The sequence below is a fragment of the Tupaia chinensis genome, unplaced genomic scaffold, assembly GCF_000334495.1.
Source record: "Tupaia chinensis unplaced genomic scaffold, TupChi_1.0 Scaffold000195_1, whole genome shotgun sequence".
NCBI classification, from domain to species: Eukaryota; Metazoa; Chordata; class Mammalia; order Scandentia; family Tupaiidae; genus Tupaia; species Tupaia belangeri.
The window spans coordinates 1,210,372-1,226,426 of record NW_006159670.1 but is presented as its reverse complement, the minus strand read 5'-3'; the positions used below and the strand labels follow the sequence as shown (position 1 = coordinate 1,226,426).

At 56.5% G+C, this 16,055-nt stretch overlaps 2 protein-coding genes across 2 annotated transcripts in view; both read left to right on the top strand.

Moving 5' to 3' along the window:
* The window catches only part of LOC114007534 (colorectal mutant cancer protein), a gene marked incomplete at its 5' end in the record, with an annotated part of 66,981 nt that extends 54,348 nt beyond the window's left edge, over nt 1–12,633 (top strand). The window contains 1 exon segment of the mRNA XM_027771203.1: nt 12,534–12,633. Within this exon segment, the coding sequence (XP_027627004.1) occupies nt 12,534–12,548 (15 nt within the window).
* A 630-nt stretch (nt 12,634–13,263) lies between these two features.
* Nucleotides 13,264–16,055, top strand: part of LOC114007533 (colorectal mutant cancer protein-like) — a 3,689-nt gene continuing 897 nt past the window's right edge. Inside the window, exons 1-3 of the mRNA XM_027771199.1 lie at nt 13,264–13,385; nt 14,442–14,531; nt 15,896–16,044. Of these exons, the coding sequence (XP_027627000.1) occupies nt 13,269–13,385; nt 14,442–14,531; nt 15,896–16,044 (356 nt within the window). The 5' untranslated portion in view covers nt 13,264–13,268. The remainder of the gene's footprint in view (nt 13,386–14,441; nt 14,532–15,895; nt 16,045–16,055) is intronic.

Below are 16,055 nucleotides of genomic sequence, written 5' to 3'. Positions count from 1 at the left end.
AGGGAAAGACATGCACTGGGTCTCATCCTTCACGGTGCGCCTTTCTTCCTTGGCCTTAAAGGAACTTGAGCTTCGATAAGGTCAGGAGTGTAAATGACCTGACTTTTAACCCCCATGCAGGTATTCTTCTTTGCCCTGAATATTAGTGGCCACTCTCAGAATCTGCCAGGTGGAGGCCCACACCGTAAAGGCCAGCGCTCCGGCCTTCCCCACCTGACACCGTCTCTTCACAGACCTGCATGAGCACAGGTTCAGTGCCCGGCTAGTGGATGCTTTTTCCAAACTTGCGTCAGCAGGTGGGAATTGTCACATCAGCGAAGGCCTCAGCTGGGCCACCTGCGGGAATTGACTCCGCATCGAGGCGAGGCCCACACCACCCGTAATTTCCTGGGTCACACTCCCTTATTGCTGCGCCTGAAGCCTTAATTAGGAAGGCACTTGCTCGTAGCAGGTGTGTGCTCATGGCATGTGTCTTGGGAAGGGATGTTGATCTTAGATGTCCTTGCACACTGCGATTTGGAGCACATTCACCCTGTAAACTGAGTTACTGAGGCAGAGATAACTGCTGATCGTGACTAGCAAAACAAAGAGCCAACCTCCCTCTTTTAATTTGCTAGAGGGTGCATGCACTCACTGGAGAAAGAGCCAAGAGCGAGGGACACAGGGAATGTGGGACAGCATCCCCAGGAGGTATGGCCACTCAGCAGTCCCTTCTCCATTCTTCCCGGGATTCGGGGAGCACACGCACACACTCTTCTGCCTGCTTTCCGAGCTACTAGGTGCAGGACTCACACCACGCAGTCAGCCATGTGGGATTCAGCCACCTCAACCACCACACCACCAGCTGGCTCCAACCTTCCCCGCGTTCCAGCATTTTCTCCAACTCTGCAAGTCAGTATTAAGGAGGACATCATGGGGACAATGCGGTTCAAGTCTGGACTTGGCAGCTTGGAAAATAAGCCAAGTGCATGTGCGTGCACACCCAAACTTTTTAAAAAATGGAGGAAAAGGGATTGTGGCATGGCCATCCTTCCTGGGGGTTGAATTCTCATTCTTTGTCTGGTGAGCACACACGCCCTACAGCAAAAACCTCAAGAAAAGAAAAAAGAGCAGCCCCAGCCCCACGTGGAGCCGCCCCACTCTGCACCGCACCCAGGCTCCAGGTGTGCACTGCCTGGGTGCACAGCCCGCCCGCCATGTTGCCGTGTTGGGAGGGTCACCCAGCCCCCTGTGCCGTGAAGTGGGGGCAGCGCAGTACGCAGGGCAGCAGAGTTAGGTAACCCTCACAGAGCACTCGGGAAGCCTGGAGCATAGGAAGTACTCAAAAGTTCATCGTAGTCTTGGGCTAAATCCAGGCCTCCCTGGTGAGTTGGGCTAAATCCTGGCCTCCCTGGTGAGTAGTCTGTCAAGGTTAGACCTAGGTCGTCATCTTGGAGTAAGAATCCTTAGCTGTTTAAAGAACCCTAACATAGACATGGAATGATTATTTATGTACATACACATTGTAGTCAAACCTCTTTTTGTTTTTTGAGAGGTTTTTCCTATAGGGCACATGTGCTCACCAGAAAGACAGAGAGAGACAGAGAAAGAGAAAGCGAGAAATCACCCCCCAGGGGGGATGGTCACGCCGCAATCCCTTCTCCTCCATTCTCCTCTCCAGATCTTGGGCACGCACGCACACGCCCCGGCATGAGTTTAAGCCACCAGGTTCAGGACTCCAACCGTGGTCGACTACATGAGAGTCCAGTGACATAGCCATTATGCCAAGTGCTAGTCCCAAATCTCTTCTAACCAAACTTCTGAGCTCTTCACGTTTGTGTAGTGTATATGGTTTTCTGGGGCCGCATAATGGTTAAAGGTGTTGGACTCCCCCATGGCTTACCATGATTCAAGTCCTGGACCTGTCGAGTTGAAAATCAACCAGGCGAAAGACATGCACTGGGTCTCATCCTTCACGGTGCGCCTTTCTTCCTTGGCCTTAAAGGAACTTGAGCTTCGATAAGGTCAGGAGTGTAAATGACCTGACTTTTAACCCCCATGCAGGTATTCTTCTTTGCCCTGAATATTAGTGGCCACTCTCAGAATCTGCCAGGTGGAGGCCCACACCGTAAAGGCCAGCGCTCCGGCCTTCCCCACCTGACACCGTCTCTTCACAGACCTGCATGAGCACAGGTTCAGTGCCCGGCTAGTGGATGCTTTTTCCAAACTTGCGTCAGCAGGTGGGAATTGTCACATCAGCGAAGGCCTCAGCTGGGCCACCTGCGGGAATTGACTCCGCATCGAGGCGAGGCCCACACCACCCGTAATTTCCTGGGTCACACTCCCTTATTGCTGCGCCTGAAGCCTTAATTAGGAAGGCACTTGCTCGTAGCAGGTGTGTGCTCATGGCATGTGTCTTGGGAAGGGATGTTGATCTTAGATGTCCTTGCACACTGCGATTTGGAGCACATTCACCCTGTAAACTGAGTTACTGAGGCAGAGATAACTGCTGATCGTGACTAGCAAAACAAAGAGCCAACCTCCCTCTTTTAATTTGCTAGAGGGTGCATGCACTCACTGGAGAAAGAGCCAAGAGCGAGGGACACAGGGAATGTGGGACAGCATCCCCAGGAGGTATGGCCACTCAGCAGTCCCTTCTCCATTCTTCCCGGGATTCGGGGAGCACACGCACACACTCTTCTGCCTGCTTTCCGAGCTACTAGGTGCAGGACTCACACCACGCAGTCAGCCATGTGGGATTCAGCCACCTCAACCACCACACCACCAGCTGGCTCCAACCTTCCCCGCGTTCCAGCATTTTCTCCAACTCTGCAAGTCAGTATTAAGGAGGACATCATGGGGACAATGCGGTTCAAGTCTGGACTTGGCAGCTTGGAAAATAAGCCAAGTGCATGTGCGTGCACACCCAAACTTTTTAAAAAATGGAGGAAAAGGGATTGTGGCATGGCCATCCTTCCTGGGGGTTGAATTCTCATTCTTTGTCTGGTGAGCACACACGCCCTACAGCAAAAACCTCAAGAAAAGAAAAAAGAGCAGCCCCAGCCCCACGTGGAGCCGCCCCACTCTGCACCGCACCCAGGCTCCAGGTGTGCACTGCCTGGGTGCACAGCCCGCCCGCCATGTTGCCGTGTTGGGAGGGTCACCCAGCCCCCTGTGCCGTGAAGTGGGGGCAGCGCAGTACGCAGGGCAGCAGAGTTAGGTAACCCTCACAGAGCACTCGGGAAGCCTGGAGCATAGGAAGTACTCAAAAGTTCATCGTAGTCTTGGGCTAAATCCAGGCCTCCCTGGTGAGTAGTCTGGCAAGGTTAGACCTAGGTCGTCATCTTGGAGTAAGAATCCTTAGCTGTTTAAAGAACCCTAACATAGACATGGAATGATTATTTATGTACATACACATTGTAGTCAAACCTCTTTTTGTTTTTTGAGAGGTTTTTCCTATAGGGCACATGTGCTCACCAGAAAGACAGAGAGAGACAGAGAAAGAGAAAGCGAGAAATCACCCCCCAGGGGGGATGGTCACGCCGCAATCCCTTCTCCTCCATTCTCCTCTCCAGATCTTGGGCACGCACGCACACGCCCCGGCATGAGTTTAAGCCACCAGGTTCAGGACTCCAACCGTGGTCGACTACATGAGAGTCCAGTGACATAGCCATTATGCCAAGTGCTAGTCCCAAATCTCTTCTAACCAAACTTCTGAGCTCTTCACGTTTGTGTAGTGTATATGGTTTTCTGGGGCCGCATAATGGTTAAAGGTGTTGGACTCCCCCATGGCTTACCATGATTCAAGTCCTGGACCTGTCGAGTTGAAAATCAACCAGGCGTGTGTGTGTATGTGTGTGTGCATGTATGCCTAAAATCCTGAGAGTAGAATGGAGGAGAAGGGATTGCAATGTGGCCATTCACCCTCGGGGGTGACTTCTCCCTTCCCTCTCTGTCTCTCTTTGTTGAGCACACACACGCTATGACAGAAACCTTTTTAAAAAAAGTTTTTTTTTTTAAATAGCATTTATATTTGAATCACTTCCAAACAATAAAATGTTGAGAAACTTCTATTTCTTCCTCAACTGGAAATGTCCTCAGGAATTTGTAGACATACTCATGAGCTGGATTTATTCCTTTTTTATGTTTTATTTTTTATTTTAAGACAGTCATGAGTCTCGTAGAATTTATTAGGTCGCCGAGAAAGTTGTGACGTGTTTTTCTATGCAAAAATGTGCCGCGACTTCCGCAACAACCTAATCGATGCCTTTAAAATGTTTAAACTTCTCCAGAGGTCAAGAGCGCAGTGGTGGGGTGGGGGACGGTCACACCGCAAGCCCGCCTCTGTTTCTCCCTCCCGTCAGGACTCTTGGGCACGCACACACACACGTCCAGCATGATTCTCAAACCCCTGGTCCAGGACTGAAATTGCACAAGCGGCCGTGTGGGAGCCCGCCCCCAAGCCCCCGTGCCACCGTCGGCTCACTGTGAGACCCCCTTTGATGGCCAGTGTAGTAGCTGCTAGTGCTGGACAACCTCCTCCTCGTGGGCTGCACTTCGGAGGTGGCTCTGTGTTCGTGACAGGTGACTCCGCAGAGCCACGGAGGTGCAGCGAGGTTCCTGTGTTCTACGTGGCAGGGCAGGTGGGCCTTTGCTGTCTGTACTGCAGCTCTGGTTCCAGAGTTCGTCCAAGGCACCTGGAAAGCAGCTGGGGCCAGATTTTCAATCTGCCCGCCTTCATTGTCTAGCGTTTTAACTGACCAGGTCGGTAGGCCTGGTGCGGGCCGCCACCTGCAGTGAAGGAAGTGCTCTTGGAGCTGCGTTCGAGGTTTCGTTAAAGTGGACCTTTAATGTAGTGGGTTCCAGACTGGGCTGCTGGGCAGAGCGCGGCCAAGGAGCCACTGGCAGGCAGATTTTCGTACTGTCCAGTTCATTAGTGAGCGAGGTAACCATTTGTTTCTGTCCACTCAGTAAGGTAGCCACTCATTTCCTCATACTTACAGAAGCATGTCGAGAGGGCCAGCAGGTGGCATGGTGGTTAAGGCACTGGATCCCACATGGCCTATTGTGTGGTTTGAGTCCCAGACATGGTAGCTCGAAATTCACACTGGGCACATGTGTGCGTGTTCCCCAAATCCTGAAAGAATGGAGGAGAAGGGATTGCTGTGTGGCCATCCCCCCAGGAGGTGATTTCTCATTTTCCCTTGTTCTGTCTCTCTGGTGAGCTCACATGTCCTATGGCAAAACCTTAAACAAAGAAAAAAAAGAAAAAGAACAGATTTCATGTAGGTAGAAATAATTACTCCAGAAAGGATGGACATCGCTCATCATTCATCTGTGTATTCTTAAACATGATTGGGCATCGTGAGACCAGCAGGTGGTGTAATGGTTATGTCTCCAGACTCCTACGTAGTCGACCACAGTTCGAGTCCTGAACCTGGCAGCCTAAAATACTACGGGGGGCCAACAGATGGTGTAGTGATTATGTCGCTGGACTCCCACATGGCCAACCACAGTTTGAGTCCCAGAACCAGTGGCTTCTAAGTCACGCCAGACACATGTGCATGTGTGCCCAAGATCCCAGGAGGAGACTGGAGAAGAAGGGATTGCAGCATGGCCATCTACCCTGGAGGGGGGGGTTTCTCACTTTCCCTCTCACTGTCTCTGTCACTCTCTCTCTCTCTCTCTCTCTCTCTGGCAAGTGCATGCACCCTAAGGCAAAAAGCCTCCCCCACCAAAATAAAAAACAAAACTCACCCCGGTGTGTGTGTGCATGTGTACCCAAAATCCTAAGAGGGGAATGGAGGAGAAGGGACTGCGGCGTGGCCATCCCCCGGGGGTGATTTCTCACTTTCTGTCTCTGTCTCTCCAGTGAACACATGCACCCTATAGCAGGAAACAAATAAGTGGGCGTCTCTGTGCTGAGCCCAGGACCGTCCTGGCTTCCAGGATGCTGAGGAATGGGCTGGCGAGCAGGCCATTGTGAGGGTGTACGCCAGGCCGTAGGGACGGGAAGATGGGGCCTGGGGAGCTCGTGGGAGGACGGTGATCAGCCCTCCAGCCTCTCCGGGTCATTGCGTTCTGTGCCTGATCGCCTCCCCATCCTCTGATCGTTTCCCCTTGGACCCTCAGCCTTGTCCTGTGTTTGCCTCGTCTGTCTTGTTTGACCCTCAGAGGCAGGAGAGAAGCGAATCACATTCCTCGGTCGCGTGTGCAAGGCCCCAGCCTCACTGCTTTCATAGCCCATTCCCTTTCCCCCTTCTTTTGCGTGTGCTGACGAGACACGTGGTGTTCTGTATGTGATTTTCAACTCCCATGCACGTCACTGCGTGTGCCTTCTCCGCTCCTCCTCTGCCCTCCGACGTAAGGTCTCCATACTGCTGTCTGTGCCCCCGCTCTGAGGGCCTAGCTGTCCGGGCGTTGGTGCACACCTAGCCATGGCCGGGAGGCTGGGTGAGAGTCCCGTGACATGGCGCAGTCCTGCCTTTAGGGAAGTAATGTAGGACAGCGGTTAAATGGTGGGCAAGGCGCTGGGTCCTACGTGACTGCCGCAGTTCAAGCCCCAGGCCTGGCGGGTGGAGAAGCACACCGTGTGTGTGCGTGCGTGCCCCACATCCCAAGAGGAGGCAGATGTGGAGGAAGGATGGTGGCTTGGCCATCTCCCCTGGGGGTGCTTTCTTCCTTTCTGTCTCTTTCTCCCTGTCTTTCTCACTGTGGGACTGGCCCTTTCCCCTGTGGCAAAATTTTGAAAAATAAGAATGAAGTGAGGGCTTCTGGTGTTTGGTGGCACACCGTCACATTTACCGTTGCTGACTCAGAGTGCAAACGGCCTTCCCGGCACACCCCCTGCCTGCACCCCTCCCTGGCCGGTGCGGGTTCCTCTGGGCCGCACGTCCAGGAGTTGGGTCGCTGGGCCCGGGATTGTGCGTGTTCTTGCCCCAGCCGTGCTGCAGGCAGCGTGGGGAGCACACAAAGTAAACCTGCCCCAGGCGCCTGCAAGCTCTAGTACTTACCGTTTCTTTAATTTATTCTTCCGAATTTAATTTTCTTGTTGCTGAAAAGCGTGCATCCTTAGGAAGCTCTTTCAGCAAAGATTTATGGGTCATAAATCTTTTTTGTTTAGGTTTTTGCCATGTGGCGTGTAGACAGAGGCAAAGTAAGTGATGCCCCCCCGCCCCCAGGGGGTAGCTAAACTACAATTCCTCTTCCTCCATCCTCCTGGAATTTTGGGCAGGTACGCACATAAGCCCAGTGAGATTTTCCAGCTGCTGAATCCGGGACTTGAACCATAGTCAGCCACGTGGGACTCCAGCGCCTTAACCACCTCACCTCCTGCTGGTCCCTGATCATACATCCTTGATCTCTTGAGAGTCTGTTTTTGGCCCGCTCTTGATCACAGCTAAGTAACGTCCTATGGCTGCTGTGACAAATGACCACTAACTTAGTGGCTCAGAGAACCCTGGGTGTGTGACCTCAGTTCTGGAGGCCACAAGTCCAATCGTCAGTGTCAGTGTTAGCAGGGCTGTTTCTTCTGGAGGCCTGCAGGGACCTGCCCCCGGGCCTCCTGCCTGTGTTCCGACAGGCCGCCTGTGTTCCAACTCCGCCCTTTCCCTGCATCAGGCCGGCAGCACGGGGGCCCCCACGCCCTTTGACCCCACCGTGGGACTGACCCTTCCCTGTGTAAGCCAGCAGCACAGCGGCCCCCACACCCTCTGACCCCACCGTGGGACTGGCCCTTCCCTGTGTAGGCCGGCAGCACGGGGCCCCCACGCCCTCTGACCCCACTGTGGGACTGACCTTTCCCTGTGTAGGCCGGCAGCACGGGGCCCCCACGCCCTCTGACCCCACTGTGGGACTGACCTTTCCCTGTGTAGGCCGGCAGCACGGGGCCCCCATGCTCTCTGACCCCACTCTGGGACTGGCCTGGATTAGAGCCTGGAGTCTCACTGTCTGGGTTCCTCTTACCTCGGATGGGAACCTGCTCACAGCCCCGGGACTAGGGTGGCTCCAAGGCGGCGTTGCTCAGCCCGCCTCCACAGTCCAGCGCCCTGTTAGGTTCGGAGGGACGGTGTTGTCTGGGCCGCCTTCAGCAGGCTGTCCTGGGATGACTGCGTCTCCCTGCGGAGGAGGCCCCTTGGCACGAGCAGCTGGCCTGCACCCTGCCCTGCAGACGACGCTCCCGCCGTTCTTAGTTCTTCCTGGCAGAAACGGCCCTTCCCTCGGAGCTCCCCCGTGACCTCCTGTGCTGTACTTTGCGCCCGCGGTTTTCACCCCTCCCGGGTGAGCTCGCCCCGTCGGGATCGTGGCCTCTCGGTGCAGCGCCTCTTTCCCACGCCTGGCGGCCCTCGTGGCAGGGAGCTTCCCAGTGACTCTGGGCAGCTTGCACATCAGGTCTTGGGCAACAGTAGGCCCCATGACACCCAGACCGGCTTTCAGTGCTGAAGCCCGAGCGTGGTGTGGGACACCACACCCAGTATGCCCCTTTCTGGCCCAGCCTTCCCTGACTACCCACGGCCCGTGGCCCTCCCATCCTCGCGGGGGCTCTTTGCTGTCTTTCCACAGGGGTATGGTAGGAGGGCTCTGGGCTTTGCTGGGGGAGGAGGGACCCGGGTCCCCTGTAACAGATGCCAGCCCCCCCACCCCCCGCCAGCTGCTCTGGTCCCGGAGCTGCCGGTACCAGCTTCCCCCTCACTGTGGCACCTGGAGGTTCCTGGCAGTTGGTGCTTCCTCCTCCAACCTTGGCAGGGCTCATCCTCTGGCTGCCGGCCACATTTCCACACTCCATAGGAGTCCATGCCTGGACAGCCCCAGGCTGCTGTCAGGAGACCTTCACCCTGCTCACCCTGGAGACTCGTGTCCAGCCTCATGGAGCCTGCCAGAGCCATCAGCACCCCGCATCCCGCTGGGCTCTGCCTGCACCGTGGCCTGAAGGGCTCAGTCTCTGGTTTTCAGCCCGGACTGTCTTGCTCTGCAGTCTCCAGAGTGGAGAGGCGTGGGGGTCCTCAGTGCAGGCGTGGAGAGGAAGAGCCCAGCCCCGCACCACTACCTGTCCCTGTGGGTCTCAGGCCAGGCCCTGCCCACTCCCACACCTACTCATTCCCCCGCATGCCCAGCAGAGATCGGCACAGCAGGTACGAACCCCGTCCTGCCTCCCTGCCATCTGCAGACGCAGCCTCATTCCTGCCCCACTTCACCTCCTTTCCTCCCCTCCGAGAGGAAAGGCTGCCCTCCTCCCACCCTCTCACCCTCCGCCTCGGCTCCCATGCTCCGCCCCGCCCCGGACCTGGCCCCCACACGGAACCCTCATTCTGTGCGCCCCATTCTGGCCTTTCCCTTCAGACTGCGTTTTCTGTACCCCCTTGTCTTTTTTAAAACGTGTTAATTCAGTCACTGCTCCCTCCTTTTGGGGTTTGGGCCCTCACACGTTCGTGTCAGGCGTGACTCTCTTGAGCTGCACAGTTGCCTTAGCCACCATACCCTGCAGGCTTACACTTTCCCTTTTTTAAAAAAATTACTTATTTAATTTTATTAATTATATTTTTTTAAATTTTCTATAGGGTACATGTGCTCACCAGAGAGAGAGAAAGTGAGAAAGCAAGCCGCCAGGTCCGGGACCCAAGCATGGTCGGCCATGGGGGAGTCCAGCTCCCTTAACCACCACGCCACCTGCTGGCCCCATAGTTCTAACCGTCAACTGAAAATCCTCGTTCAGTGCCCCAGGGTTTCCTCAAACGCTGTATCTCCAAAGCCGATCTCCACTTCTCTTTAACAAAAAAGAAAAGAAGGGCTCCTTCTTGCATCTTCACGTCCAGTTAGAAGGCAGTCTCTCGGGCAGACGGGGCGCCCCGCAGTGCAGCGACCCCGTGAGCTGTGGCTGCCGCGGGCGTGTCCCTGTGGAGGAATCGCCCGTGCTGCTCTCTGCAGCCTGACCCGCTCTGCTGGCCGACGGGACCTGCGTCGTTTCTCAGCCAGCCCGTCAGGAAAGCTGTGCACTCTCCAGCTGCTTCCTCCTCCTTGCAGTCCTGTCTCTTCGCTCATCAGATGGCTTTTATAAAGCCCTTGAATGCCAGAGAGACACGGGGCCTTCCCTGTGACCACCCTGCGGGCGCCCCGCGAAATCTCCCTTCTCTTCCTCCTTACCCACTGAGACGGGGCTACTTCCCTCGGGCCGCCTTCGCAGCGGTGCCTTCTCTGGGAGCTCTGCACCGCGGCTCCCTAGGCTCAGGTGGCGCTCCCTCAGCGGGGCACTCCGCTGTCCTGTCTGGGTACCCTCGGCCCCTGGACGCAGGAACCTCTCCTCCACCTTAGTGCTGATGCAGGACGGTGAACTTCCCTTCCCTCGACTGCTGGGTGGCAACCGCACGGCAGCCAGGACGTGGCCATTCAGGGCTCGTGCCATGGACCGGCCCCTGCCTGGGGAGGGTGGGGAGGCGGCGGATGAAGCACTAAAGCACGTTCTACTCCCCAGAGGGTACACGCTCTTGCCTGAGAGAGACAGACAGAAAGAGTGACAGGGCACCCCTCCACGGGAACGGTCCCACGCAATCCCTTCTTCTCCATCGCTCCCTCCTCGGGATCTCGGGCACACACGCACATGTGCCTAGTGTGTTTTTCAAGCCACCAGGTCTGAGACTCGAACTGGGAATTGGCCATGAAGCATCCCGCCACCCCGCCACCCCGCCATGGGCTGGCCTGCAAAGCACATATTCTATAGGAAGAGACTGCTTCACTTCATGAAAACAGGTTCTATGAAAGGTGGGTGTGTCAGCTCATTACAGCAAACCCGCTGGCCTAAAACAGAGGTTTGTCCTCTGCCTAAAGTCAGGGTGTCTGCCGGGTCGCGGGCCCTCTAGGGCTTCAAAGGAGACAGCCCCTCCCAGCGACCCCTGCCGTGGCCCGGTGCCCTTCGGTCAAGGCCGGACTCTGCCTCGTTTTCTCTCCCTTCCATGTTTTCCCATTTCTTTCTTCCATGAGGCAGACAGGCTTCCGCCAGCAGGGTCCTCACCTCGTCTGTTTCTCATGGGTATTGTAGTGACATTTTTGGAAATTGCCCAGGACAAATTGTATTTTTTGAAAAGCAAATGAGCAGGCCGGTTGGAATCTCAGGAGCAGACGCCGGTGTGCTGTGGGCCGTTCAGGGCGCCTTTGGGTTTCCACCGGTGTCAGCCAGGCTCGCCGTCAGGACCCCCTCTGACCTCTGCCACAGTCGGAGCTGAGGTCCGTGGTCTCCACGGCGAGGGCTCTGCGTGCCCACTGGGCGGGCCTTTGGCACGTGCTATGACGAGGCCGGTGGCGTTCCGGAGGGAACCCGTAGTCTCTCACTGGCAATGGCATTCGGCCGCGCAGGCGTGCTTGCCTAGTCTTGAAGCAGCTCGAGCGAGCTGTGCCTGGCGAGCAGAGGGTGACCTGTGGTGGCGCATGTCTCCCCCAGCCTGGGGACCGGACGCCTCAGCAGATCGCGGGACACTGGGAGACTTGTTCTGGGGGAGTTTCCCCATTTGGGATCCTAATATCTTTCTGAATTATTGAAATTCCAATTACTTTTGTGTCCTGAGTTAGCAGAACGGAGTCCACTCCGACAGTTAACGTGAAGGGCTCCGGTGGCCTGTCGGGAAGGCCCGCCTGGCCAGCGAGGGATGCAGCTGTGCAGCCCGCCTGTGGGCCCATGTGCCTGGTGGCCATGGGGTCCTGCAGGTCCGTGGTCTCAGCATGTGTGTCCCAGCCGGCAGCAGCAGTAGCAACTTGGCTTAGTGGGTACACTGATCCCGGGGCAGGGCCCTGACAGCTGCGCTGTAACCAGCCCCTGGAGGACCCCTGCTCTAAACGAATAGTGCTGATTCTTCCTGGCGGGGTCCAGCACCCTCTCAGGGACCTTGGGGCAGTCCTTGGTTTGCTCTTTAAAGTAGACGTTGTGGCCCCGTGATGAAACTGTGGTCGGGGCTCTCCAGTACCCATTCTAGTCACTGCCTCCCCTCACTCAGGCCGGCTGCCCTGGGAACCCCAGAGCTGCACCATAGAGAAGCAGGGTGTGGGCATGGAAGCCGCTGTAGGGAGCTGTGTGTTCCACGCGGTCCTGCAGGCCTGTGTTTCTTCGTGTACAGATGGGCTGTTTAGATTCTCCTTCCCACCATCCCAGGGGTAATCCCACCATGAGTCACCTGGGGAAAAGCTGCTGGTGCCATCGCTGTCCCCACGTCTTAACCCAACCCCCTTCCTGACGCGGAGAGCTCTGCTGTCCAGCCTGAACCACTCGCAGGTCCCCAGACACAGTGTACAGCCTGGAACCGTGTCCTGGGCAAGCTGCCCTCCTGCACCCCCTCTGAAGCCAGGCCCTCCCTGTTCACCTGCAGGTCTCTGCTCAAGCTCCTGTCCTCAGCGTCCTTCCCTCCCCTTCCTCCCAAAGCACGTGAGATTGGTATCTGCACATTGCCTGCACTCCTATGGGAACTCTCTGTCTCTCCCCCTGGGCAGCGAGGTCTGTGGAGTGGAGGTCTGTCCTTGGCCAGCACCGGGCACCAGGGACTCATGGACACACATTCCTTTTCTTCCTTCAGGAAGTTCTGCTGTAGGAGGCTTGTGCTCAAGGGGGAGACGGAAAGCACGGAGTACCTCCCAAGGGAGGAGGGCCACGCTGCAGTCCCATCTCCATTCTCCTCTCGGCAATCGGCACACACATGCACATGCCCAGCATGTTGGAAGCTACTGGGCCTGGGAATGGAACCGCTGTCAGCCACGTGGGAGTCCAGTGCCTTAACCACTGTGCCACCTCTGGCCCCGAACACACACTCCTTAAAGGTGGCCCCTCCTCTGCTCTGGCCACCCTAGGTGCTGCGCAGTATGGGTGGGAGTCATCGGCTCCGTTAAGAATGCCGTGAGTTGTCCCGGGGCCAGCCGTGACACGGTGGTGAAGGCTGCCCTCTGTGGCCCGACCGCACAGGTGTCAGGCTCATGTCTGGAGAGCTCCCTGAGAACACCAGGCTTGGGCGTGGCCCCAGGCCGATGCTGGTTGAGGCTGGGGGGGCCTCGCAACACCAAAACCTGTGAGTGGTACTGTCTCTCTTTTTCTCTGTCTCTTTGACTCAAGAAAATAAATAAATAATAAAGTTTATGATTTAGAACACAGTGACTTCTGTGTGGACTGAACTGACAGCTTCACAGTGAGGCTGATCTTGCTCTAAGTGAAAGCCTTCCACCCACCCAGCTGGCTCGTAGCCGATGGGCAGGGAGGCCACCCAGCATCTAAGGCATTGTGATTTCAGGTGCGGGAGCTGCAGAGGTGACTCCAGAGCATGCAGGCCACAGGCCCCTCCAGCCCCGGCCGCCTCACCTCTGCCAACCGCCCGATCAACCCCAGCACGGGGGAGCTGAGCACCAGCAGCAGCAGCAATGACATCCCCATCGCTAAGGTGAGCTCCTGGGGTCGAGTGGCAAGAGCAGCGCCTGGTAGTGGGCAGTGCCAGCCTCCTGCAGCAGCCACGGCAGCCTGCCCTCTGCACATCGCGCCATCCCCCAGGGCCCTCGCGGCAGCCTGGACGCCAGCTCTCACTGATCAGCCCTGCAGACATCATGGCCGACCAGTCGCTGTGGAGAGCTGGACGGCAGGTGCTGTAACTCCTCACGCAGGCAAGGAGTTGCTCTCAAGGACTAAGGGTCAGCTCCGCAGGGGACCCCAGTAATGAACCATGACCTCCCTGCCCTGAGATGGGCAGGCCTGGCTGGGGGGCAGTCCACCCAGCCTCTCCTCGGCCCCCAGCTCAGAGGCCCAGCTGTTCACGTGACATATGCCCTCCTGCCTGGTCACACTGCTGGCCTCCACGGGAAGGCTGGCTCTCAACTCTCTGGTTGGTAAGTCAGGTTAACACAGTGCTTGTCAGCCAGAGGTCAGCATGTCCTCCAGGGGGTGTTCGGCAATGGCTAGACACTTCCAGTGGTCACACCTGGCATGTACCAGCACCTGTGGTTGCTGAAGACTGGTGACAGAGCGTCTGACAAGGACTTACCAGCTAGAAGGTGTTAGCGCTGAGGGCAAGATACCCTGGGGTAGCTGGTGTAGGGAATGCGTTGTCTTTAAGAACTAAGTTCAGGGCCAGCAGGTGACACGGTGGGTAAGATGCTGGACTCTCACATGGCCAGACTGCCATCTGAGTCCCCTACCCAGCTGCTCGAATATGGTGCCAGGCGTGTGTGCATGCGTGCCCCAAATCTGAGGAGAATGGAGAAGGGATTGTGGTGTGGCCGTCTCCCTTGGGGGTGATTTCTCACTTTCTCTCTGTCTCCAGCGAGTGTATGTGCCCTACGGCAAAAAAAATAAAAAGCTTTAAAAAGATAAAGAGGAAAAAGAAAGGGAAGGCATCAGTCAGTCTCGCTGGCGTGCAGTTTCTCCGTGCGCACAGGTATCCCTCCAGTGGTTCACTGGGAGTGACGCATAGTTTCTTTGATAATTTTTTGTTTTGCTTTTTAAGATTGCTGAGAGGGTGAAGCTGTCAAAGACAAGGTCGGAATCCTCCTCGTCTGATCGGCCAGTCCTGGGCTCAGAAATCAGCAGCATCGGGGTGAGTGCTGGCAGGAGGCGAGGCAGGAGCGGGCCCCACAGAGCTGTGTAGACAGACGGTGGCTAGCAGGGTTGGGAGAGCTCCCGAAGGCCAGCTCCTCCAGCCAGCGGATCAGGTGACACAGGCTCTTCTAAGGCTCCCGCTGAAACGGCACGGTGTCCACACAACGGCTGACTTGAGCTTTCAGGGAGATCTGTTTTCTCAAGTTGAAACAAGAAAAGTCCAGTTCCTTGAGAGGCGAACAAGAGCCTTGAAATGTCTGTGTTACTTGACCTGCTACTCTGAGACCAGGGGAGTCGCAGCTCTAAAGAACCTTCCTTCCCTCCCCCTCATGAAAGGAATGCCCTCTGCGGGGAATGTCAGCACTGTCTGAAATGTGGCCCCACTATGAAAGACCAGAGTGGGTCACGTGACCCCTTGGGGCCCTGAAAGCCGATGCATGGTGCACGTGGGTAGTTTTGGTTCCTAGACGATGTCTTTGAGGGTTGGAGATAAGGCTGAGGAGCCAGCCCTGGGATCTTCAGGGACGGGGAGACCATGAATAGCACTTTCTACATTTCTTTTTTTTTTTTTGGAGAGGTTTTTGCCATAGGGCGCGTGTGCTCACCAGAGAGACAGAGAGAGACAGAGACAGAAAGTGAGAAATCACCCCCCCCCGCCCAGGGAGATGGCCATGCTGCAATCCCTTCTCCATTCTCCTCTTGGGCTCTTGGGCATGCACACACACGCCCCTAGCGTGAGTTTTAAGCCACCGGGTCCAGGACGCGAACCTTGGTCGACTACATAGGAGTCCAGCGACATAGCCATTACGCTAACTGCTGGTCCCAGCACTTTCTACATTTTAAGTGACAGTGCAGCAAGTTAGGGGTGGCGCTTGGGCAAGGCTTTTCCGTGGTTTCTGAGCCGCTCCTCAGCCCCCACCAGCCCGGCCGCTAGCTAGCTCCACAGGTACACGATGTTCCCAGCCCCGGGGTCTGGGATGGAGAATTCTGCGCTGAGTAAAACCACAGCATTCATATTCCATACCACAGACAAATCGCGACACGCGAGGAGTCGCCCCTCTCCTTGGCTGTAGTAACCGGCAGCGGTGGCCCAGAGTGGCAGGGGTAGGGGACGGGAAGGACAGGGAAGGGATGCAGGGGCACAGTACCCACGCATCAGTGTGGGTTGTGTCAGGTGAGCAGCTGTCACGGAGACTGGCCTTTCCTATGCGCCATACCGCACAGACAGACCCACCAGGGAACGTCCACCGATGCCGGGTTTACCGTAAGTGCTGGCTGTGTGGTGTCCGGCAAACCAAGCATGCCTGGGGACCAGCGTCCCTGGAGTGACACCGTCCTGGGGAAACCGGCATCCTTTTGCAGGTGTCCAGCAGTGTGGCAGAACACCTGGCCCACTCGCTCCAGGACTGCTCCAACATCCAGGAGATTTTCCAAACCCTCTACTCCCATGGCTCTGCCATCTCCGAAAGCAAGATCCGCGAGTTCGAGGTGGAAACGGAGCGGCTGAACAGGTGAGGACCAG